We start from the raw sequence: 26,224 nt of genomic DNA, 5'->3' as shown, positions 1-26,224 counted from the left end.
CAGAACCCGGGACCGTAGCACGGAAACGGCCCGGGGCTGAGCAGCAGTCAGATCCCGGGATGGAGGGAGCCGGACAAGAGGAGTGAGGAGGCCGGGGAGGCAGGCCCTGCTGCCCTCCTGGAGGCCGGCTGCCTGCTGTGGCAGTGGAGGACCAGGCCACCCACAAAGGGAAGGGGTCAGGAGGTCGGGCCTCGGCCTTAGCAGGCTCAGACCAGGCCCCAGAAGGCAGCAGCAGCAGTTCAGGGCCCAGGCCTGGCTCGGGTTGTCCAAAGGGGACCTCAAGCAGGCCTCCCAAGCCTCTGGTGGGGAAACTGAGCCGGAGACAGGCCTGAGGGCCCGGCCCAGACGCCTATGAGCCAAGTTAGAGCCGGCTAAGGCCCTAGGGGGTGTCAGAGACTAATGTGGTAGGGGGCTTCAGGGCCTCCCAGTCCAGAGCCGGATTGGCGAGTTAGACGCTTGTAGATCCAAGGTTGGATTGGGGAGGGGGTCTCTGGGAAGTTGGCTAGCAACGCAAGGATTGGGGGGATTTAAGTGCTTAGAGATCGAAGGCAGGTCTTGGGTAGGGGGAGTCAGACAATCGGAAAGCCTAGGTGGTTATTTGGGGAGGGGTCTTTGGGCTTAGACGAAGCGCAAAGCAGCGGCTGCTCGGCTGAAGGCCTGAGGCCTTGTCAAGAGAAGCTCCTGTGAAGGGTGGGCTAGACTAGGCCACGCCAAGAGAAAGAAAGTGAATAAATCTGGACTCGAAGTGGGCGGGGGGCCCCTGAGCGGGGTGTCACAAAGGGTGAGACATGGCCACCAGGCGTTTAACGGACGCTTTCTTGTTGTTGCGGAATAATTCCATCCAAAACCGGCAGCTGTTAGCCGAGCAAGTGAGTAGTCACACCACCTGCAGCCCTCTGCATTCACGTAGTATTGCTGCGGTGAGTCTCCCGGCGGCCTCTCCGACACACGCACCGTGTGCACTGCAGCTCTGCCTGTTTGTCTGTCTCTGTCTGTCTGTCTGTTTAAAAAAGAAGATAAGACTAGTACGGAAGTGCAGGGTCTCTTGGCTGGGGTCCGAGAGCATCGATCACCCTGGCTGGGAAGAACCAGTGCTAGGCCCCTGCTCCACCTCTGCCTTGCACTCTCCTCACTTCCGCATCCCTCCCAGTCCCCCCCCCCCACCCCCGCCTCCCCCCGGCCGTCCCTGCGCGACCCGCAGCCTCCAATTTACATATGTTTTAGCACTAAGGTTTGGAAGCTTTGGGCCTTTCTGAAGCCTTTTCGTTCCGTTTTGTTTTAAGCTCCCCTCCCCCACTCCGCCCCCGCAGACTGAGCCTCACTTCGGTTCTGCTGGTCGGGTTGCAGGCTCGCAGACCCAAATCCTTGCAAATGCACGATGCCCTTCCCCCAAAGAGGAAGGAGTTGTTGTTTTGGGTTTTTTTCGTCCGTTTGCTTTTAATGGCCTCGCAGCCCTCTGTTTCGTGTTCCCTGTGAATAATTGCTTCGCTGTTTTTCCTGGGGGCTCTCGTTTGTGAGGCTGTAAGGTGCTAGCTTCTTCGTTTTCCATTTCCCAGACAGGAAATTAAGCTTTTCCCTCCATTCGAACTTTTTAAAAAAAAAACATGGTGTGTACGTGAAAATCAACCCCCCGAATAGCCCACGGTTTTTGATTTAATTAACCTGAAACTTTCTTTAGCCCAGCAGTAGAATCTTTTACTGGGAGGCCCTGGAAAGATTGCTTGCTATTGCTTTTCTGTTTGTTTAAGGGGCTCCTTTCTCTTCCTGAGCCTCAGTTTCCTGCTCTGTTGAAAAAGGGGGTGTGTGTGCATGATCTAAACAGGAGGATGAAGATGAGCTCTGTGGTAGCCTAAATGGCAAAGTGAAGTTATGAAACTAGTTTGTAGTGGTGGTGGTGGTGGGGGTCCTTGCTGTAGACGGGCTGGGTTTGAATAGAAGCAGCATTGGAGGAGGAGAGAATAAAGTCACCCCAAGACCAAGTTCTTGGGGGTTATACTTGACATACACAGTTTGGGGAATCTCACATTTATTTCACCTGTTAGGGACTGTATTCCCTTTACATTTTTTCTGTATGACTTGATCTAAATGCTTCACAAAAATCAGGCCATCTGTCTTGATTATTGACAGACAGTCTACAAAGACAGTTTTTCCTTTTTGTAAATCACAAGAGGAAAATGTATTTGGCCAGCTTGCTTATATAGAAAAGATATTGTAAACTGTGTGAGCAGTTTTAGGAATAAAATCACGGTAAACTTAGGTCAAAAAGCATAGAAAACAGAGGGACAGAGTGTGTTTAGCTTTTCATTTACTTAAGAATTTGAAGGTTTTTTACGTTTGTAAACTGAAAGAAGTCGTATTATACTGAAGTAAGTGCAAAATGGGAACGGGCTAATTCCAGCGCTAATTTTGAAAAGTATGTTCTGAAATAAGCCAAGAAATAGAGAGTAGAAGTGAGTGAAAAAAAAAAAAATCCTCAATGGAACTTTAGTTTCGCTAAATAAGATGTAAAAATTGCATGTTCCTTAAATGACTTGATTTTATGCTACCTCGTGGGGAGAAAAAAACAGAACTAAAACTCCCGTTAATGTTTTCTAAGGTATCAGTCTTTAACTGATTTTAAAACATAATGTTTGCTTTAAAATTTTTAATCATTTAAGGTTCAGAATACACTGAACCGTAGGATAACATGAGACTTTTTTTTTTTTTTTTAATCATTTGGTCAGACGGTTTAAAAACCTGGTGTCTGGGATAGGCAGCTTTTTAAAAGTGCATCTCTAAGTCAAATCTATTTTTAAAATGGTTTTCGATGTTAGGCAATATTAAATATATATATAAACTAAGTCAGATATTTAAAAATATATAGCTAAACTGTACAATTTGGAAAAATAGGTATGTCAGAAAATGTACAGGTATATTTAGCTAGTTCAGACATTTTCTTGAAAATAGATTTCTAAGTCAGACTAAAAATACATGCCTAAGTCAGAGCACTAAAAAGTATTTTTTACATATTATACCATTTAAAATGTTACATATATTGGTTTGACTATTTAAAACCTTTCTCAGATCATTATGAGCAATTAGATCATTTAAAAGATCCTTGTAGTCAATTAAGACTATGTAAAAAATAGATTTTTGCAATTAAACAAAGATGGTTTGCCTAAGTTAGAATTAAATAGAAGTCACACATTTATATATTTTAATTGTGTGCATTAAAAAACATGGCATGTCATAAATTTCCGAAGTGTTTAGGGGTGAATTATTATATTTTCAGCTTGCTTACAGTTGATTCTACAGAAACCATTTCTACACACACTCACAGACACACAATATTAAATATGTCAAGATGTTAGCATGACTACATAGAGGGTACAATATTTTCAATTTTTCTGCAAGTTGGAAAAATGTTATAAACATTTTGGGGAAAACTATGTCTAACACAATTTTTAAAACTTTATTAAATAACTGATGTAATACTTTTCACTGCATATCTAGCCATAAAAATTTTTAAACCTCATTTCTGAGTTGTAAATTTCAAAATCATGTAGCAAATCAAACAAAATTAATGCTATAAAATTTGAATATGGACTGGGTTTTAGGTGGTATTAAGAAATTATTAGTTAATTAAACTAATTAAATAAATTTGTTAGCTTTATTAGAGGGGTCTACTGAAATGTTTAGTATTGAAATGTCAAGACATCACCTAGTTTATATACTTAACCCCCCCCATAAAGGAAACAAATAAGGCAGAGTGTTACTAATTGTTAAGTCTACTGATGAATATGTGGGGGGAGGCTATGCCATTTTACATAGTTTTCTCTATGAAAAATCATAAATTAAAACTTAACAAATACCTGGCATGTTAAAAACACAAGTAAAACAATTAAAAGCCAATTTGTATAAATTTATCTAAAACTCAGGTAATTAAAAAAGGAAGTAACTAAATTCTAGAGTGTAACTTAATTAAAAAATCATAAACTGAAATTTCTACTTCCTAGTTAGAAGAAAAAGCTGTAGACCTTGATTTTGGGGTGTGCAAATTATCTCACAATTAGAAATAAATCACATCTGAAATAATTTTTTTTTTTTTAGTTTTAAATCTGAATTTGCACATCCTTATTTTAGGTGAAAGCTGTGGAAATTGATTGTAAAGTGGTGTTTGTGCGTGCGTGTATGTATTACACACCTCAAAACAAAGGGCACATAAAGCCATATCATTCAAAAAATTTAAACAGGCATTTTTTTGCATCCTAGTTGGAGGAAAAAAGTAGAAGTTGGTGGTTGGTGGTGGTGGGGTTAGTGTGTGTACCTATACACGCATATAAGACAGGTTTGTGCCGCATTCAGGCAGATATGTCACAGCTAAGCAGGAATTTAAGGAGGATGTGCGGTGACAAAACAAACAAAACGTCCCAAGGGCCAGAAGGGACCTAAAGGTCGTTTGACCCAACATCCCCTCTGTGATAACCCCTCTGCCTGCCTTCCTTGACCGCATTATGTGATGGGGATAGGAAATTCCAGCAGCCGTCACCCCTACCTCTTTCACTGCGAAAAAAGTCCTTGCCTCTATTAACCCCATCTCTGTCTGTGTCTTGCATCCTGTGATCCTAGCTCTGCTTCTGGCCCCCGGGTCTCTGACACAGGAAGCCTCTTCCTTCTCCTGCAGGAGAGATAACCCTGCAGCTTGCTGGTGCCCCGGAGCTTTCTCTAGCTCAGCAGTCCCGGCTCAGGCAGGGAGGTTAAGTTTTCTTGCCTATGAATGAAGTCTAGTTTTTCTGTGTGCTTTTTAAAGTTCAGCACCCAGAACTGAACAAAATTCTACTTAATTGTGTTCTCGGTTGTGTTGATATTAGTAAAACTAATTGTTAAAAATAGACCAGGGGTTTAATTTTTAGACTGTCAGCAAGATGCAGCTGTTGGCATTTCCCATTCATTCTGTTTTGGCCTCAGTTTTGGATGCCCCATCACGGTTATGCCTCAGGGCAGTGTGAAATAAAGGGAAGAGCCCTGGCGTTTAAACCTGGGAATTTAGGGCTAAGTCTCACTCTGTGGCTGATGCAGAATGTAGGTCTTCCTGCAAGCTTTTAATCTCTTCAGACATCTTTTGCCTTAATTGTAAATGGAGGGTTTGAGTTAGGTGATTTCTAGTGGCCCTGTGGATTCAGCAGTGCTTTCTCAGATTCTGTTTTAATACATTGTTTCTCCTGACCAAGGCTTGCTGCCTTAGTTTTAACTTGAAAAGGAGGAAATCACAGTCAACAGCATTGCCCTGCCCATCAGCCCGATGTTACCTCAAAAATCCTCAAAAGTAGCTCCAATACTGTGGAGAAGAAGCTTTAACATTCTGTCTGCCAAGTGCAGGTTTTAAGGCAGCACCTCATTCAGGCAGTTACAGGCAGCTTAGCTTTAAGGAGCTAGAATGAATTTACAGCATTAAATAATCATTCAAAAAAACATGTAAAGTCTTGAATGAATGATAAGTACATGTTGAGTTGCTGTTCTGATCTGATGAGGTGATGTGTGACTTGTGTGATTTCCTTTGGTCTCCTGAGACAGATCTTATAGAGGGATTTGAGCTACTTTGTTAGTGTTTACTGCTTAATCTATTCTCTGTTTCAGAATAATGCACTATCTATAAATGGAAGCTAGAGTTAATTGGTCTTAGATTAGTTTGAAAGTAGCACATTATTTTTAATAAAACATGGTGTGCTTTGGGGGGAAAAAAAACAACTGAGGATTAACTGTGGTTTTAAGAAAACTGAGGTCCTTCTTCAGTCTTGACTGTAATATTAGCCAAGATTTATTGAGAGCTTACTATGTGCCTGGCACTGGGCTTAGCCCTCTCCATGTGTAACCCTACTTCATCCTCACAGAGCTCCATCAGATAGGTGGTGTTGTTTTCTCATGATACAGATCTGGAAACTGAGGCTTAGAGGAGTTAGGAAACTTGCTCAGTATTGCCCACCTAGTGAGCCAGGGAACTGGAATGGGAACTCAGGCAGACCTGGCCCGGGAGCCCTGTATTACCTGCTGGGCCACAGGAGTGCTGCCTGCTTTTCCCGGACTTGTGCTGCAGGTCCCGGAGAATGGAAGAACCCATTAAAAAAAAATCTTTTTTTTCTTACGATGGGATTGCATCTTTATCTCATTTTACAACCACGCAAGTCCATCTTGACTTGCATATTGAAAGTTCTATGTTTTAGTCCATGCTGAGTCTGTTGGAAAGTTAGTTCTCTGTCTTTAGAATCCAAGTATGAAATCATTGTATATTTCTCTTTAGATCTATTTGCTTTTCTGCTTCTAAAGATTCCATTTGAGCAGAGAGGCTTACTTGAGAATAAGGGTACTTTGTTGGATAAAAGTGAAGCAAACTTTTACTTTGGTAGTAACGGAAATAAAGTAAATATCACTATAGCATAGACCTGTATTTCCAACTCATTTTGCTCAACTTTTCCAGACTTCCTGAGTAAACACAGATGGGTTTCCACTTATTTTTCAGTTTTATGTAGAAAGTTCTTTAGACAATAAATTCCACATGCTACTTGGAGTTTTCAATATTTGCTTGATTGTATGCCATTGGCAGGTCACAAACCTAGATGTAGACGTTATAAAGATTTAGAAGGTGATGATGTGTAGTACCATGTTTTCATTTGGCTATATTTTGGGTTTTCCTGATGGTAATTCTAAATGTTTTAATTCAGGTCTTGACAAAATTTTCTGGTAAATTGGTGGCAGGGGGAGTTTTGAAAGGCCTTCTGTTTTTTTTTTTTTTTTTTTTTTTTTTTTTTTTTTTTTTTTCTTTTTGCGGTATGCGGGCCTCTCACTGTTGTGGCCTCTCCCGTTGCGGAGCACAGGCTCCGGACGCGCAGGCCCAGCGGCCATGGCTCACGGGCCCAGCCGCTCCGCGGCATATGGGATCCTCCCAGACCGGGGCACGAACCCGTATCCCCTGCATCGGCAGGCGGACTCTCAACCACTGCGCCACCAGGGAGGCCCTGGCCTTCTGTTTTTAAGTAGCAATATGGGAGGGAATGATGCTCTTCAGAAAGATGACCTCCTGAATTTAATTCCCAGTGTGGTATGGTAGTAGCTGCCCACCACTAGTAACTCCCTGAATTGTTCATAAAATTAGAGAGACTGGAAGGTGGGGTGGAAAGAGGCCTGAACACCTGGGTCTGTCCCCATCTCAGCCCTGTGACTTTGGGGAAATGGATTTATATATTCTGAAGCTTGATTTTCCTATTTGTTAAAAAAAAAAAAAGAGTCATATCTAGCCCATGTTTCTGATTTCACCTCTTGTCAACTAATAATTGTAGAAACCAAAAGATCAGGGTGTGTGCTTGGTTGATAATCCAAGAGGCCAGGCTCATGTGCAGCAGAGATCTTAACCAGGGTTTGCAGTAATGCTTTATCCAAAGATTGGATGCCAAGGAGCCACTGCAGAACAGGCAGATGTGCAGACTGAGATACTGAATTAGGGGTTTTGCCTTGTGTCTTGTTTTATTATTAAAACCACTTCAGTGCTTTCTTGCTGAAAATGTTAAGCTTTTAAAAAATAAAGAGGTTTTCTTTTTAAAGTAAAAGGTAATTAAATCAGATTTCCATTTGACACTATCTCCTCTATTAATATCTTGTAGTACTACTGTTATGGCAGGGTGTGCATAGAAATATAGTTCTCTTACTCTCATGGCAAAGTGTAGAAGGAATGAAGAGGACTTTCAGCTTTCTATAATGTCAGCTGATTGAATTTTTACATGGAGGAATGTTGTATGCTTACACTGTTATTGCTGTCATTGTTTAATAATATTTTGGCCCTGATAGACCAGTTTCATTTGCACTAATAATTTTTAAAGAAGGAAGTTATGGTTTTTTATTTTCTAAATTGACTGCTCAGCATAAAAAAAAATTAACAGTTGATTATTGAAATTCACCACTAATTATTTCAGTGATCAATACTGTAAAAAAAAAATGAAAACTAGTTGTTCAGATTATCTGTCATTAGTAAATGTCTGTTCAGAAGATAGAGTTCCACTTTGATCGAAAAAGAACCTTTGGTTTTAAATTGAAACTTAATCTTCTGCCTGCCGGTGCTGCTTCCTTTCTACTCCCCGTTTAAAAAACAAAACAACAACAACAACAACAAAACCCCTCTCCTTACCTTTTGTTTTGTTTTACTTTCCTTTATAATAGCCTAATAAATAACTGTATGCCTTCTAGACTAATAATAATGCATGCCAAGCAAATGGGAAGAGTTTTTCTTTTCTTTTACCACCTGTGTCTCTCTCCGGGGAAGAGTGGTTTCTCGGCTTGCTTATTACCACGGAGAAAGCCGTGTCTTCGGGATTTAATTTGTAGAGCCCTTACATATGTGGTCACTCAAATATTATCTGAATTCGGCCATAGACAGTTTTGAGGGTTTTTCATTTTCTAATTTTGCTGCATTTGCAGGGCTGATTTACATGTTAAAATTTACATTTATTTGACATGGTAAAATTACATTTTAGCTTTGCTCTCTTGATTTTCTCTTCCTCAGGGAAATTTAGAATCTTGTGTATGATATTTGATATTTATGAAACAATACCATTATATTTTATTGAAACTAAAGCAAGTGTGTTTTATTTGTTTCTATTGTATTTTAATTTTTACAACTACTTATTGTTTGTATCCTATCTCATTTACCAAAACAACAATCATGGTAAATAAAAATAAGAAACAATAAGATAAATATTGATGTAGCTTTAAAAAAAAAAAGAGTCAGAAGGGGGAGATTTTTTTAAATGCTTTGGTTAGTGAATCTTTATTTTTAGTCAACTTTACAGTTGTGTAAAATCTCAGTGTTTTCTCAACTGACCATCCCTTATCTGTCTGTCTGTCCCCATCCTTCTTTTTTTTTTGCTATCCCTAACTGGATGGGCTGATGGGAACAACATATCTCTCAGGAGCTGGATGAGGTATTGTGTTTTGACTATTTTTGTATGTTAGTTTATAAAATTATGCCTGTTTTTCTGAAATCTTTGGTCATATGTAAAATGCTAAGAGTGTACACATATTTTAGCATTTGTTTTGATTACTTCTCATTGTCGTGTTTTACAATTTAATACTTAGGATTTATTTAATGTATTTTCACACCAGGTGAATTGATGATTTAGAGAAGGGCTTAGGAACATTATTTACTACTGTAGGGAAAGTGTCTCAACTTTGGAAGCAATAAAATTTCTTGCACTTAAAATAAGCCAGATTGTTTTTAGGATTATGCGTGCAGCTCCCTTGATTCCTGAGACTGTGCAGTGAGGTTGCTCAGAGGTGTAGAAGGACGTGATGTCTGGCAAAAGCCCTAAGGAAGCAGGACCTGGAGCCACCAGACCTGTTGAGATGTCTGCTGAGGTGTCACTGGCCCCGAGCGAGTGACCCTCCGGTGGTGCTGACTGACTAATCATTACGTGGCCCCCTTCCTAGCAGCACGATTTTGGCCTTTTCATCACTTATTAGCAATTCTCCCAGAAGATGGAGTGGGTATGTGTTCACAGCACTTTATTCTAGTCATGTGAATAAAAGCGTTGAGGAAAAAGGGGATTGAACTGTGATTGTTGGTTTTGTGTTTCTATTATCTTTTCCGCCATGAAGGGGATGAAAATATTTTTCCTAAAGGTAGACCTGTTTAAAAGAGTCCTTTTAAAATTGGGGGTGGGAGGGTGTCATTGGCTTTTGTTTTAATTTAGAAGTATGAACAGTGAGGTGGGGTTAGGGCCACTGTCTTCAAGACCAATGGGTCCCTTACTAGTTGATCGTAACAACAGATGGGAAACCACCTAAAGATCCTTCGTGGAGAACTGGTTAAATAAATTATATAGCAACTCTCATTCCCTGTACTGTACCTGTTAAAAAGAGTGCAGTCTGTCTCTGAGGGCTGCAGGGAATGAGCTCCCAGACACATGGCCAAGTGGGGAGAAGCCTGATGCAAGACACTGGACACCGCGATTCCTACTCTTTAAAAAAAAAAAAATTATTTTTTTTAAAAAAATAACTAACATTCAGGCTTGTGTGTACTTAGATTTCTGAAAAGAGACAGAAGAAACTATTAACAGCGGATACCTTCCAGGAAAAGTCTGGGATGGAAGGGAAACTGCCTTTCTGTTGCAAACCCTTTCCGTAGGTTGGATATATTTATTACTTGAGTCATTAAAAAACAATTCGTATTTAAAACCAAACCCATCCATCTAAGAATGGATGCTACCGCTTACTGAACGGTTTGGAAATGCGGGACTTGTGGCCCCAAAAAGGAAGTGGGCCGTGGGGAAAAAACAAACAGCAGAACAGCTTAAGTTTGAACACTTCTCCCGCCGGGCCTGTCAAGGGTCGTCTTTCCTGAGGGCTCCGCCGTCTGAACCTATTTCCAGTCTCTCCTACTTCCTCTTCAGGCAGCAAGTTCCAGACACTGGCTCCCCCCGCAGAAATGCTCTCTGCCACGATCTCTAGCAGAGACCCCGAGTGGAGAGCCCCTTCCCAGCCACACGCACCTCACGTGCCAAGAGGCCCTCCGGGCTCCAAGCCTTTCCATTCCGGGGCCACGTGGCCCTTCGGCCACCCGAGCCACTCCCTTCCCCTTCTTGTCCTTGGTCCAGAACCATTGTATCAGTGAAGAGAATTGTATATGACCTGTCTTTCATTTACTTCATTCATTCATTCCATTTATTGTTGACTCATGCAGCTAATTATAATTGCGTATTTATTACCACGAAGTGCCAGGTGCTGACCGAGGAGCTGGGGCTGTGTTAGGAACGGTGTCCAGAGCCTCACCTTGCCAAGGCTGCGGTAGGGCTTCGAATCGATCCTGGCGTGGGTCAGATGGAAGCCCACCCCTGGGTAGGTGAGGCCTGAGCACACTGTCCTGACTGCGTCACGAGTGGCCTCCTGCAGTGTGTCCACATTGGTTTGTCGTTTCTCCTACTCAGACCAACTCGAAAATCTGCTGCACCCTGGGGATAGCAGGCTGTGTTCTCCTCCAGGAATACTGAGTGAGGTGCGCCCAGGGAGAAAGCCCGCCCACCGTTCACCCTTCTGCCCAGTGCACGGCCCTGTCCTCTGCTCTCTGCTCTCATCTGCTCGCTGCCTGGGACAAAGTCATCTCCCAAGTTGTTGGGCTTTAAAATTCATAGGGGGAACTATTAAAAAATTACAAGATGTAAAATCAGGCTGCCAAACCATATAGCCTGGGAAGGGCAGGGTGAAGTCGCGGGGACGTGGGAGCCACAGGCTGGCTCACTGGTCCCCCTGCTGAGGGCAGCATTGAGAAGGAAAGTCTGTGAGCCCCTCGGTGTCTGTATTTGTAGAACAGGGAGCAGTCCCCTCAGCACTTGTGTTGTTGGGACTAAAATGACCAAGTCAATGGGGATCCAGTACCAACAGAGCGCAGGTAATTGTTGCTTCCTACTTTTTTTTTTTTTTTTTAGGATGTATATAAGAGTTGAGAAAAAAAGGAAAATCAGTGAAACTAGTAACATTGTATCTGGGTAGTGTGATTGTCAGATTTTTTAAATTTCTATATTTTTTGCACATTTAAAGAAGTGTCAGTTATGAACATTTATTGTTTCATAATCAGAGAAAGTAAACACTTTTAAAACTATCACAGGGCCTCCCTGGTGGCGCAGTGGTTGAGAGTCCGCCTGCCGATGCAGGGGATACGGGTTCGTGCCCCGGTCTGGGAGGATCCCATATGCCGTGGAGCGGCTGGGCCCGTGGGCCATGGCCGTTGAGCCTGCGCGTCCGGAGCCTGTGCTCCGCGACGGGAGAGGCCACAACAGTGAGAGGCCCGCGTACCGCAAAAAGAAAAAAAAAAAAACTATCACAGATTTTAAAAAAACAAAACCGTAGGGCTGACAGTCCCTGATTCTCTTTTCTACAACATGCTTATTCACTCCCTCAAAGAACTGAGATTTCTTCAGCCTAATTGTCTATTAGCCTTCCGAGCCCAGTGAGTTATGCTTGTGGTCTGACTGCATCATACACACTCCCACACTGTCTCAGGTGGAAACCAGAGCTGCCAAGCTGTAATTGTCAACGTCCCTTCTGGACTTTTTAAATGTTCGTTGCCACAGAACATTTAAAAAGTCCAGAATTGTCAGTACTGGTTCTTATTACCAGAGCATTATGGCTGAACTTGGTGTGTTTTTTTACATGGGTGTGTGGTGGGGGGGTGGGAGGGGCTGTGTTTGACTTTTCTAGTCCCTGCAGGGGCCCTGCCATTTCCTTAATCTTACAGTACGCCAAATCAGCCTTCTCGTAAAAGGAGGGTTCGCTAAGAGGAGGAAGGCTGTATATTTGGGACAGCAAGATTTACAAGACTGTGCTCGTGTGTGTGTGTGTGTGTGTGTGTGTGTGTTCTGTCCATAGATCAAGCACTCTTCCATACTGTCTGGTACTCTTTAAAGGGACAGTTGTCAATGTCTAAAGTGGACCAAGAGCAAAAGATAATTTTGATGAGCTGAACAAGAAGCCTTTGGGTGCGCCATTGTGAGCATCCGTTGGAATTTTCCTGCATTGATGCAGTTGAGCTGGATGACTCTGGGTTGTGGTCGTGCACCCTATAGTTCTTGGAGGACAAGAGTTACAAATCAAAGAGACAAGAATTCTTAATCCTCATAAATACAATTTTATTTAAAATTTTTTTCTTATTTAAAAAGTAAGAAAGGTTTGTTGTTTTGTTTTTTTTTTTACTTCAGAAGCACAAGTTCATTAAGAAAAGCTTTAACGACCAACACCATCTATTTGGTAGGGGGACACCAAATGGAGTAAGGACAAGTAAAGAGAATGAAAAATCTGGCAGCTTTTTAAGGTCTGAACTGACTTGGATGGCAGCTTGAAACCTGACATATTCTGGATCTTAAAGATGAGAAAACGTGTTGAGATGGGCAGTGAGGTTTCTGAAGTTGAAAGGGTGATTGTTTTTCATTTAAGATGTATTTTTTTAAAGTTCATATTTGTTCCCATTTTTAAGTGACATTTATCTTCAATTAGGTTTTCCCTTCCCAAAACAGTCTTAAAAATAATAGTACATACTGTGAAATATATTACAAATCCATACTGATAAAATAAATGCCACGTTTCTTCTGAGTAAGGCTGCATTTCTTTATCATGATGAGCTATTGCTACAGATTATACCATAAAGGGGACAAATTCTTCCCTGTTTAAAGCTTTCAGTCTCAAAGAACCAGCTCTTCTGTCTTATTGGCAACATCCTGATATAGCACGTGGGAAAGCTAGGGCCAGCTAGATGGGCTAGCATCTGTCCCCCTCACGTGGGGATCTCTCGATTAGCAAGCTTCCTTAGGACACTTGAAGAGGGTGTGTTCGCACACTCCTCTTTTACATACATTTTTTGGGGGAACACATCTATGGTGTAAAATCAAGTACTGCTTAAAAAAGAGTTGAATCCACTTCAACTGACTTTTCGTATGTGATTTACAATTTCTTATTTGTTTCAGAGAAGTTGATGCTAATTATTGTGCAGATAAACTTAGGTAAATACCATCTCTGTATCCTTTTTAGTTTAATGTATGTTAGTAAACCGTAACAACAGTTCAAAATCGTGAGTTTAAAAACTCTAAATAAAACAAATTACTATTATTACTTTATTGAGATACGGTGTAATAGTAAAATGTAGTGGGTTAGATGGTAAACTGGCGTAGTAGAAACTATGACCCATAGGTGTTGTTTTGTATGAACAGCTGGAGATTTAAGTTCAAGTTCTGCTCTCAGGCAACGCTATAGTGCCTGCTGTATAGCTGGCAGACGCTGGGTGCTGATTGTGTGATTTGTCCCTTCTGTTTTGGTCATCGTGCCCTCCACAAAGTTGCATAGCTCTTGGTGACTTTGGGGCAGGACTTTTGAGGAATACACAGCTCTGTGTGGAGTGAGGTCTGCACCTTGGGGCTGCATCTTCAGATGGTCCTCGAGAGAGGCTGCTTTGTGGATGCCTCTGTGCTCAGCCAGAGCCTGTCCTGTAGTCCCTGGTGTAGTTGGTAGGGAATGGATCCGAGGACCGTGTCTGGTGTTATTGTTTAAGTCTGAGGGCTTGTTGTCCTGGTGCATTTAGCAAGTTACAGTTATATTTCACGTGCCTGCCAATCCGGGTGGACGGTGCTTCTGGAGTAGCCGATCCAGGTTTTAATCTGTCACATAATACGCTGTGACCTTGGGCAAGCTAGTTAACTTTCCTGAGTTTCAATTTCCTCATTTATAGATTGGAATAATAGTTCCTAGCTCACCTAGCTTTTGTGAGGATTAAAATAGTAAAGAGAATGTAAAATTCCTGTTAGTGAACTCTTAAAAACAAACAAGGTGGCTCTGATTGAGAATTACCATGTCACAGACGCAGAGCCCCGGACAGTGCAGGTGGGATGACGCACCATTTATTTAAGACCTGAAATGACACCGGCCCTGCAGGGTCCACGCGGCGGCGGAATGTGCTGGCCCTGATCACGACTCAGACGCTCTGAGAGCACTTCTGAGGCTGCTGGTCCCCTGAGCCAGTGGGGGCAGCGCCACCCCAGGCATGACGGGTGGCAGACGCAAGACTCTCATTTGCTTTTAGGGATTTTGCTACAGTCTCTCTGCTCGGGATTTAGAGCTTATTACTTGAAGAATTCTTTTAATTTAAGCTTTTCCTTATGTGATTTATCTTCCCCCTTCGTCTGAGGATGTTAAACATTTTGCCTTGTTCCTTTATTGTTAGAAAAGCAAACAAGTATTTGCCGAATGAATGAAAAACAATAAATTTAGATAAATGCAAGGGTGGGGAGAAAAGCAATATAAATTCTTCACCCAATTCTGCAGTGTGATTTAGAAAATTTACAAAGTATTACCTGTAAAGGACTTTCATGTGCTGTTTTCCATTCTTTTTTGATCATCATTTGCATCTTTTGAAACTGGCATTTGTAAGTGCTGGGCTCCGGAGGGTACCTCGGGACCCTTTCAGCATTCACTGCCTCCAGGCCAGAGGGCAGCTTCAGCGTGCCGAACCCATGATTTCCCTCCCATTCTTAAAAGCTTCCTACAGCAGGCAGTGTATTATATAGGTAAAGTAAACAAGAACTATTGAGATCGTTTCAAAATAAGTGAAAATGTTGCCCGTGGACATTTAACCAAAGAAAGGAAAGGACAGTGTAAAAGTGCCTTGAAATTTTAAGGATTGCTTTTGCCAAATGGTGGATAATTTGCTGACTGTTTTAGGCAATTCTTTCGCACAGTTTAACACATGGTTAATGATCTTGTGACTAAGATAACTAGATCAGCCCTATTTACAAAATAAGCTAAGTGTATGTAAGTAAACCGTGACATTTTTGTGTTAGTTCCATTTACAGCCTAGAATTTTTTTTTAACTTGCATCTGTCTGATCAGATTAATTGCTGAGGTTCATGCCATCCCATCCTAGTATAGTACTAAGGTTTTTCTTGTTGACTTTTTCATTACGTTTCCATAGCCAGAGCAAGTCAAATGCATGTTCACAAGTATGTCCAAGGAAATTAAGAAGTGGTGCATGAAGAGACAGGAAAACCATTCCATACCCTAGCAGTATCAGAAGCAAGTTTGTGACACAGGGAAGTGCATTTATTCCTCCATTTCTGAATCTTCTTAGGGAGCAGCAGTAAAAGGGAATAAGACTGTGCTTATCTAAATTGAATTTGAATAATTTTTTTAATGTCCCTTTGTTTCCCTGTAGCTTGCTGATGATCGCATGGCTCTGGTGTCAGGCATTAGCTTAGACCCAGAAGCAGCAATTGGCGTGACAAAGCGGTTACCTCCTAAATGGGTGGATGGAGTGGATGAAGTAAGTTGAATGTTAGTTTCACACTCTCTTACTTATTGAGGTAATTATGACATTAACGTATTTTAAGATACCTGCCATAACGACTCAAATGAGTGTCCCTGGAAGTATGTTAGATTTAGGATTATTCTGTTCACATACCACACACAGGAAAGGGGTGTGTGTGTGTGTATATATATGTATGCGCACACGCTTGTGATTTTGGTTTTGGTACTAACTACCTGAATTACAGAAATAAACTGAAGGACTGTGTAACCAGAAGGAGTGCTATTTGAATGTTTGGTTGTTTGAATGAAAAGTTGCTCAGGCAGCTACAAGTTGGCTGAAGACTGAGCTCCATACTGTGAGTGTAGCCAGTTGTCTCAGAGGCAGACAGATACCTGGCAGGCAACAGTGATGTTCTTTGATTTCATTTGTTTAGATACAGTACGATGTTGGCCGGATTAAACAGAAGATGAAGGAGTTAGCCAGCCTTCATGACCAGCACTTAAACAGACCCACCCTGGATGAGAGCAGCGAGCAGGAGCACGCCATCGAAATAACCACCCAAGAGATCACGCAGGTGAGGACGGGAGGGGCCCGCAGGGGGCGCCTGCGCTTCCCAGCCTTGTCCCCCTCTCAAAGGCCGGAAGGCGGTCGGGCTGTAAATCAGATTGCAGATTAGTCCCAGAGTTCCACTTCCCAACCGGAGGTTCACAGAGGGACTCCAGGAGGCCCTGAGCTGCTCCAGGTGGCAGCATGTGCTCCCTGCCTTGGAGGCGTGGGGACTGTTTGTCATTTGTTCGTAGATACTACTGTGGATTGATTCGAAAATTAAATTCAGAACGTTATTGAGTTCAATCATTTGGTTTTAAGACGTGTAAGTTCTGTTGTATACTAGTGTGCAAAATTTTTTCATGTTAAAAAAAAATGGTGGTTGTAACTGAAAGGATGGAGAACTATTGCTCCAGACTGAGTATATTAGTATCCTAGAGCAACTCAGCATCCTAGAAATGTTTCTTGTAAAATGTTAAATGTGAATAATTTTAAGATAATGTGACTAGTGTGTAAACTAGCACTTACATTTTTCATTTGTTTAAATCTCCTGGGTTGCTGATGCACAGAGAAGCGGTGTGGTGGGTGGGAAAAGCCCTGGGGTGTTGGAGTGTTTGGATCCTGGCTTTTAGCGATGTAACAATGGCATGATTCTCATTTAATCCCTTGGACTCCAGTGTTCTCGTCTGTAAAATGGGAGTGATAATAATACCTGCCTCTGAGGGTGGTTGTCGGGACTAAATGAGAAGAAGGCCGTAAGAAGGGATGCACACAGCTTGCGCACACGCGCACACACATGCACACGCATACCCACGCACCCACGTACACATACACACACACGCGCGCGCACACACACACCCACGCACACGTACACGCACCCACACGCGCGCGCACACACATACACGCACCCACACGCGCGCGCACACCCCCCCACACACACGCACACGCACACACGCGCGCACACACACCACGCACGCGCACGCGCCCACACGCACACATACACACATGTACACACGCGTGCGCGCACACACACACACACACACACACCGTTTGTTCCGGTCCGGTTCAGCTTTGATCTCTTGGCCGTTCTCGGTGCCGGCCGGTCTGGACAGAGCGCTGTGTGTCTCGCTCTGGCCGGTGAGCGAAGAAGCCGAGGGGCACCTTGGGCCACCCCACCCCCCACCCGCCGGCCTGCTGTGAGCACCCCCTGTTCTCCCAGCTCTTCCACAGGTGCCAGCGTGCAGTGCAAGCACTGCCCAGCCAGGCCCGCAGGGCCTGCTCGGAGCAGGAAGAGCGGCTCCTTCGCAACGTGGTGGGCTCCCTGGCGCAGGCTCTGCAGGAGCTGTCCGCCAGCTTCCGGCGCGCGCAGTCGGGCTACCTCAAGCGTGAGTGTCCGCCCGTGCAGGGCCTCGTGAGTAATGGGGTTTCCGGCGTTAGAGCCGGCAACAGCTTGGTGTTTTTACCCTTCTCTTTTGCTGCTACTCTCCATTTTGTCCTGTGCCTTCCGTTGTTAGCTTGTGAGCACATTCCCACCTTACGGAACAGAAAGGAGCTCCCTTATGCCCCCAGTGGGAAACCATGCCCAGGTTGAAGCCACGGCGACAGGGTGTCAAATCTAAAAAAGAGGAAAACAGAAACATAGGCCATGTCAAGTTTAAAGTATTTGAAAATCAGTCTCGCACATTTTAAAAGCTCGTAGCTTTCTAGATGTTAGGGGTGGAGGAGCTGCTGCTAAGTAGGTAGAAAACAGTTGTAATCATGTTAAAGCTTCATATTTGCACAATAACAAGTATTTGAGAGAGTGTCTCAGCACCTTTCCTGGGAGTAGTTTAAACAAGCGCTTCCTCCCCAGGCACAGTGATTTACTGGCTCCCTTCCCTCCTCAATAGTGCCAAGTCAGGCTTCAGCTACACCCTCGTTCTCATCACCCTCTAAACTGGGTTTTCCTTCATTGCCATTGTAATCAATAGTATCCCCTCATGGTCCCCCAAAACTAGTTCTCCCTCCTCCTGACAACTGGCATATTTGTGTTTTAACTTTACTATTTCTAAAGTTTGACTAGGGCCGTTTGGAATTCTACTAGAGATGGTTTTAGGGAGAGACACTGATTTTTTTTTTTTTAATGTTTTGTAACAGCAGTTAGATTAAATATTTCTGCTTCTCTTAGAGATTCTCACATGGTTGTGTCATCTTGTCATTCGCTTGGCATCCAGTGAATTATACACATTTACGGGGTGATTTTTGTCTTCGATAACCCCAAGTGCTCACCTACTGTTGCATGTTTGTAGTCCTTTACGGTCCCCCCACCTCTGTTGGAGGTGAGATAGGGTTCTTCTAAAGCTGCTAAGAATGTCTCCATTTTGACTGTTGAGTTTTACTCTTAGATTTCCCCTCTTTAATGGTGGGACAGTAACCAGGATGGTTTACCTATTCAAGTAAAGTGAATTCCTATCCATGATAGGCCTGAAGAATCGAGAGGAAAGATCCCAGCATTTTTTTGATACATCAGTACCACTGATGGACGATGGAGACGATAATACTCTTTATGATCGGGTACGTGAGGGGCTGCAGAATTGACTGCCGTGCGTTTGCGCTCCGGTCTGTTTCCTTCTCCTCGTGGACCTTTAACTTCCATGCGATGCAAATGGATCAGCCCTGCGTGACGTGCACATCCATCAAGTGGCTTTTGCAGCCGGCGGAAGAACGGTCATGGGGGCCATACTGTTTCTTCCTTTCCAAAGGCTGCAGGGAGACCTTGTCATCTGCCTTCCAGAACCTTCCGGAAAGCAGTCTGCCCACCCCACTCCTGGGAAGAACCCAGAGGTGCGCAGGCTTCTCCCCGGTGGTTTTGCTACTTAGCCCTTGGGTGGCTGCAAACGCGGGGTTCTCTGTGTCCCCTGCTTTGGCCGATAGTGCTTTAGAGCCCGCTTGTTTGGGGAATTTGGATCTTTCCTGTTAGGGAAGAATAAGTGCTTATCTGTGGTTTATGTGCTTTATAGAAATAGTTTCAGAATTTATTTCCTTTCAGTTATATCTAAAATGGTGCACTGGAGCTTTCTTGAGGGGAATGAAGGCTAACGCACACCTTTCGTCCTTTGTGTTTTGCTAGGGTTTCACAGATGACCAGTTGGCGCTGGTGCGGCAGAGCACGCTGACGGTGGACGCGCGGGAGCGGGAGGTTGGCCGCATCGTGCAGTCTATTTCCGACCTAAACGAGATATTTAGGGACCTAGGGGCCATGATCGCAGAACAGGTACGTGAGCTTACCTGCCTCCTCAGCGGGCTTTCCTGCCATAGTGTCTAGTCCTTCTCCGGACGTTCTTGGTTCTGCACTTGCCGTCAGGAAAACGATTTGAACCTACTCCCCTAATGTACGTACGTGTGTGTACAGATTATATACATACACTGCCGTCATTCCCCATGAAAATACTAAGACACTTTTTTTTAGTTAAAAAAACAAATGTCAGTGACAGTTCTCCTATTCTCTGCCTGTACCCCAAGGGTGCTTATGGGAGCACCCCAGGGTGAGGGCCTGGTTGGTCTGCCCACGCTCAGCAGTGATTCTGCCAATAGATAAGGTTTCCCTTCTAATTTTGGCAGGTTATTGTGTAATGGCAACTGGAACCACTAGCTCTCGAGTAGAATTAAATTGTTTGTTCGCTGTTGCAATCTGATTAGGGTATTTTATTATCTTGCCAGCAGGGATCTGGGTCCTGATCCCCCTGAAACCAGCCTCAGAATGGAGTGGCGAGGCTGTGGAAGATCCAGTTACGTTAATTACTCCCGAGGCTCCTGCGGAGCTGCTCTTGCTGTAGTCTCTCCTAACACAGCACGTCTCCGTTCACAGCCCTGTCCTTTTGTGTAGCCCAGTGTCCCTTCTTCCTGTTTGAACCAAGAGATTAAACAATTAAAAACAAAATTCTCCCTGAGGCGAATGTGTAATTTTACATCTGGATTGGAGCTTACCGTGTTTGCTCTAACCCATGGAGCCACGTGGTGACTGACGTTTATAGACATGATAGTCAATCTCCAGACCTCATCGTAACCAGGCCTGGCTTAACTGGCCCTCTCTGCTTACTTGAATCCAAGTATTTAAGCAACAAACGGGCACAGACGCAAGCCCTTCACCACTCAGAGCCTATTTCCACTGAACCGTATATTTTTTAAAGCCCCAGTAAGTCTGAATATGGCATATCCTGCAGTGGCTAAATCCAAAAAAGAAACCTCAATTTGTCAGTATCTCTTTCTCCTGAGCTAGACTTTTACTGCAACTAGTGCAGCAGTCTGCCACTGAGAGCCTAATATGGCACGGTGACGGATTCCAGACCTGGCAGTGTGTACCTTTACATCACAGTTAAGTAAAACAGATAATTCTGTGGCTAATGATGTCTGCAATTTGCATCTCTTATTTTTGAAGTTCAGTTTTCCCAGTTGTGGTTGTTGATCGTCTGTAACTGTCATTTATTACTCAGGGTACCGTCCTTGATAGAATCGACTATAATGTTGAACAGTCCTGTATCAAAACTGAAGATGGCTTGAAACAGCTTCACAAGGTAATGCCATATCTTTCAGTGGTTGAGAATTTGAAGAACTGTTATCAGATATCAAGAATTCATGAGAGGCTTCTCTTCCATCATAACTGTCTTCGGCATTCTCGTCTGCCGTCGGCTCGAGATAGGACTGTAAAAATGCACCATGTCGTTTTATTCAGAGCCGACCACGTGCCCTGTTGCCGTTTTACTGCAGTTAATGATTCCGGGTGCACCTCACACGCGGGTCTGAAATTGCCGAGAATCCCCTTCTGTGACAGGGAATTCTGAAGGAATTGGGGTTTTCTCCCTTTTAGAAAATACTTTATTCCTTGTTTAGGTCTTCTTGTTTTAGGAAATCGATTTGAGTGGGTATTTGTTAAAATACATGTTGAGCATTCTGTCTGCTTGTTGCTGCTGACTCAGGCCTCTCTTTGTTGTGATACTTGTCTGATAAATTGCTGGTGGGGATTCATTCTGGAGGAGATAAAAATCTAGTTTTCCCTTTTAATTACCACAGTATATCTGTGTCCTACCTGGAGGAAAGGGTAGTTTGTTGAAGTGAGAGTATTAGCTCTCTTATCCTTTGCTAATAATAAAGTGGCTGTTTCAGGAATGGTTTTCACGATATTTGTTAAAAATAGATGGAAAACATCTTAAAAATCTTGTAATGAGTTATGAGAAACACACACATACGCTGCTGAGTGACCCTCATACATAATCGGGTGCATGTTTTCTTTAAAAGGAATGTAATACTTCACAAATAAAATAAATTGTGTCCGTTTCCTCATGTCTTTGAGACCCTAGCCGTATATAGTGGTCACTTTTCCGATTCACTAATGTACTTCTCTGTCACCTTTCTGAAACCAGCCACTTCCTGTGGCAGAGCTGGCCGTATCTGACACTAGTGTCAGGTTTACAGGAAGACCTCGCATAGGTCTGACCAGGAGCCCTTCGCTGCCTCTTCCACGTGCTTTTGTCACCACATGGCCGGGTGGGGATGGCGCTCCAGCATATACTGAGAAAGAAGAGGCTTGCCTTGTACATGCAGAGGGCTTTTTAAGCATCGGGTTCATTCGGTTGCCAAGCTTTGTGTATTAAAAGAGTGAAAATTAACTTTAGTTTGTCACTCTGTAATGCCCGGCCTTTCATATGCTGTTGAATTATGCATCGGTTTTGAAGCTTCTTAAATAAAAACTGGTGAAACTTGTTTTTTGATATAACACAGATAAAGGGAAAAAGCTTTCTCCGCGGGAGTGTACAAATCTAGTGGGAACTAAAAATTTTAAGGTTCTACTTTATAAACCATTTTGAGAGCTTTCAAAGTATATCACTTGGTGTCAGCTTCCGTGGTGTTGCAGGTTACTTATTAGAAAACTAAGCACGCGCCGTCCTCTTTCTCCAGGCACGGCTGGCCGTTGCCTTGGCGGTCAGCTCATCTGAGGCTGATGGAGCCTTGGGAGCTGCTTCACACGGGCCGGGCTCTCCAGACGGGTGAACCTGTCTGCGCTGAGGTTTCCTCGTGTGGCTGAGTGGCTCCTGGTGGGCGGGCAGGCTCGCTTAGGAAACAGACGTCCCGGTCAGAAGGTCGGTGGGGACGGGGAAGCAGGGCCGAGGAGGTTGCACGTTCGGAGCAGGTACAGCCCTCAGGCTGTCTCCTTGCTTTCACCTTCACTGTGAAGCAGCGCCGTCCACGGAAGGGCAGGACGTGCTCTCCCCGACGTGGACAGGGACACCCTCACGACCCTCTTCTCCCCTCTCCTTTCTGTGGGTCACATTCAGCACCACGGGCGTGTGTGTCACCAGACGCACAGAACTGGGCTCGGTGGGTTCTTTCTGCGCTTGACACCCCAGGGCCAACTTTCCTGTTTCTACTTCAAAGGTTGAATTTCTTCTTATTCCCAAATTCAGAGGAGGTAGAAAACAAGCTTCTCTGGGACCCTCGGTTCCATCCCTGCTGACTGTGGTAACTTTAGCCAGGTGTTCGATTTCTTAGTGAAGGAGCTGTGCGTTCATCCAGAGAACTGTGTCCGGAAGCGAGAGGCTTCTGTTGAAAGAGTGGGTCCTTGCGGTCAGTGGAAGGAGAAGGAAGGAGAAGCGGCCCACAGGGATCTGAAGGCAGAGCCTTCGGCCCCTCCGGCAGCCTCCGTGTGATGGCGGGTCCCCAGCGCGGGCGTTAGCGAAGCCGGGTAAATAGGGAGCTCCGGGGTCATGGGACTCGTGTGGATTGAACCCGCGGGAGCTGATGGCAGGGATCGTGATGATGGAGCCGGTGGCAGAGGCGTCGGGTGTGTGGGTGCAGCCAGAGGCCTAGGACTGGAAATGAGCGAGACGCGATTTGGGATTTGGGGGAAAATGACGGCCTTTTTTCCCTCCTCTTTCTGTAGGCAGAGCAGTATCAAAAGAAGAATCGGAAGATGCTTGTGATTTTAATATTATTTGTCATCATCATTGTCCTCATTGTTGTCCTCGTCGGCGTGAAGTCGCACTGAGCAGCGTGGGGTCGGTGTGTGAGGCCCGCGTGGACCCGGGTGCGCGGGCCCGGCGCCCGTGGGTTCCTGCAGAGGGGCGGCCCCGGGCCCGTCGGGGCCGCGAGCATTTCCACGGACTCCGCCGCACAGTCGTGCTCACGCGAGGGGCAGGGGCTTCTGGTTTTCCTTCACTGTCAACACTTGAAGGACCTTGGATACTGCTGCAGATTAGAGATGAGTTCTCTCTTCAGTTATAATATATTTTTTTTTAGACAGAGAAAACGAGTTGAAGGTTTACAGGCCTCCTCAAGCTGTTCAATATATTATATCTGTATATGCTATTTTTTTTAGCAGTCATGTCTGAGCAGCATGTTAAAATAATTTTTGGAAAAATTTTTTTTAAACCATCTGGTTTTTAAGAAATTTGGTACCAAAAATTTATGAGTAAAGGCAAAAATGCCTCTTCATTTTTCTCTATGTATTTTCCAGTTGAAAACAAACTGAGAAGTCCTTTAAGAATTTATAATCCATATTCCCCATTAACTTAATTTAGCTTTTCCATCACTGTTAATGACCAGAGTAACAAAGTGTGAAAAATAAGAAACCATCATTGATGTTAATTAACACATTTAGGTGGGCCAGTTAAAACAGCTTTATAAGTTTAAATTAACTGTAAATGGAGTATTCCTCATCTAAAGTTTGTGCACTGCGCGTTCTCCTGTAACCAAAAGGGGTTACTAAGCAAAACCACCTAAATTTAAAAGTTGGTGATTTGAAGTAGCCTCACATTGAGAGGAAGCTCAGTGGTGTTGTGAAAGTCACCAGAAGCAGCCGGTGTGTCCCTGTGCTCGTCCCCAGCCAGCCCTGCTCAATGCATTGCTTATGTACTCACTACTTAATGACCTGTTCAAACCAGACACCATTTAATGAACTGTGAATTTACACAGAGGCCATTCTAAATGGGTCACCCCATATAGGATTAGTGGGTCTCAAATTATTAACCAAACATCACTCCATTTCAAAGTAAAATATTCCACTGGTGGTTTGATTTATTGGCCCTTCCCTTGCCACTCACCATGCCCAGAAAGTAGGCATATTCTTGCAATTTGTGAAAATCTTGCCTAGAAAAGCCCCTCGTTTGTGTGAGAGTGAATCAGATCGCCAAAGTAGGACTTTGTTGTTTACTTACCTATTATCAATATGGTGCTTGAATATATTCCTGGACCTGTGGAATAATGTGGAAAGTGATGATAACTTTGAAAACTGAAGTTGTTCATGTTTTAATTGGTCTTGAGACACCAGTATTGTTTTAATGGTCTTTGCATCATTTTCAATGGCTTTCCATTATTTTTACCTTTCTCAGAATGTTTTAAAAGGAGCATGATCTCATTAAATGTGCTGCCGTTTATTTGGGCCAGTCACATAAAATGTCTCTCTAGGATTGGCTTTGAAGTTATTTCCAGAAATTTAAACTCAAGCCCCGAGATTCAAGTTGTCCAAACAGATCATGGGCTTAAAACCCAGAACCCTGCCCCAGCCTTCCCTTCCCAAGTGGTTTACGACGCCGGGCGGTCACTGGTTTTCTTATTACTGATGTGGCCGTAGGAGGATCTGAAGGTGCCCCTGGCATCTCAGGAACTAGCACGGCATTCCCTGACAGTTATTTATTGGGAAAGAAGGTCAGGGGATAAGAGGCCAGCCCCTCCTCGATCGCCCCTGAAATGGGGGGCTTCTGCGGTCCTCGAGAGCAGCTGTAGGCGTCTTTCGTCTCAACGGTTTTGACCTCATGGAGTCAAGCTGCTCCTAGGAGTGGGGCTGTCGAGATGAGGGGCTTCCCTCCCAGACAGTCTGCGATGGTGATATGGGTTACTGCTGAAGCGTTTCAAGTGCTGAGTCTTACTGACCTTTGAAGGAAGGTGACCCATTAAGAAAGGATCACTGTTCATTTGTATTTATTTTCAGTGAATAGGGTGACTAGAGTTGGGTTTTCTACCCAACTCATTTGGGTAAAACTATGAATCTGACTAGGAATGGTCTGAAGGATCCTGCGTGGGATCCGGGCAGCTGCCCCCCGCTGACCGGATCCAGTGCCAGCTAAAAGCCCAGCCGTCCGCTGCCACCACCGTGTCCCAAGGTGGGGAGGTGGCCCTGAGCCCATGCACCGCAAAACACTGTCCTGCTCTTTTGAGCCTTCACTTGCAGAAAGCGCAGCAGCGTTGCCAGGAGCAGGGTAGTACTCAGCGTCCTGGCACCTGTGGGTCCTTCTCGTCCTCCTTTTCCCGCCGGCAGCTCTGGTGGCGGCGGTGTCCTGCCCAGTTTCTCCCCTCGCCTGGAGTGCGCCCCGAGAAGAGGACCCACAGGGAGGGCTTCTCTGGGCGCAGCCCGGACCCCTGCCCCCTGTAACGCGCCCTGGGTGGCTCTGTTGACCAGGGCTGGAGAGGGGAGACGTAGACATTGACTGTCAGGTCCCCAGAGCTCCTGGTCTTTCCCGGGAGATCGTAACTGAAAGCTACTGTCCCTTGTTTTATTAATTTGGGGTTGGGGGGAGGTGCCGGCTCACCCACCATGGGTGTGAAGCCACGTACGTCTCTAATTTAACGAATTTACTGCGTCCTCTGCTAACTGAGAGAGCATTATTTATTTGTTTTGACACAAGCGCTTTCAGTGTTTTATCCTGGCTAATGGCTCCTTAAACGTAATAAAACCCTTCCAACCTAATTGGTCAGATAAGACTTTTTTTCTCGTGTGCTTAAATAAAGCAATTAGTGAAGCGCTTCTATCTAAAATGACTTTTTTTGTCCTTTTTTTAAAACTAATTTACTGTCACTGGAAAGTTTTTGTACAATAAAGCAGTCGTGCAGATTAAAGAA

General features: G+C 44.2%; 1 protein-coding gene across 3 annotated transcripts; it reads left to right on the top strand.

Moving 5' to 3' along the window:
* STX16 (syntaxin 16) lies at nucleotides 1–26,224 on the top strand. Of its 3 annotated transcripts, none has more exons than XM_081257728.1 (8): nucleotides 1–920; nucleotides 15,716–15,823; nucleotides 16,242–16,382; nucleotides 17,574–17,739; nucleotides 18,816–18,907; nucleotides 19,464–19,607; nucleotides 20,827–20,907; nucleotides 23,271–26,224. In XM_081257728.1, the coding sequence occupies exons 1-8, from the start codon at nucleotides 789–791 to the stop codon at nucleotides 23,373–23,375; spliced, it is 969 nt and encodes a 322-aa protein (XP_081113854.1). In that variant the 5' UTR covers nucleotides 1–788; the 3' UTR covers nucleotides 23,376–26,224. The 3 variants fall into 3 exon arrangements, with proteins under 3 accessions (XP_081113854.1, XP_081113856.1, XP_081113855.1); XM_081257730.1 differs by lacking the exon at nucleotides 23,271–26,224 and adding an exon at nucleotides 22,880–23,228; XM_081257729.1 differs by having other exon boundaries at nucleotides 2–869.

The sequence above is a fragment of the Mesoplodon bidens genome (genome assembly GCF_964165515.1).
Source record: "Mesoplodon bidens genome assembly, chromosome: 15".
Taxonomy (NCBI): Eukaryota; Metazoa; Chordata; class Mammalia; order Artiodactyla; family Ziphiidae; genus Mesoplodon; species Mesoplodon bidens.
Note: the sequence above shows the minus strand (reverse complement) of the source record. Positions and strands in the feature narration are given on the sequence as shown.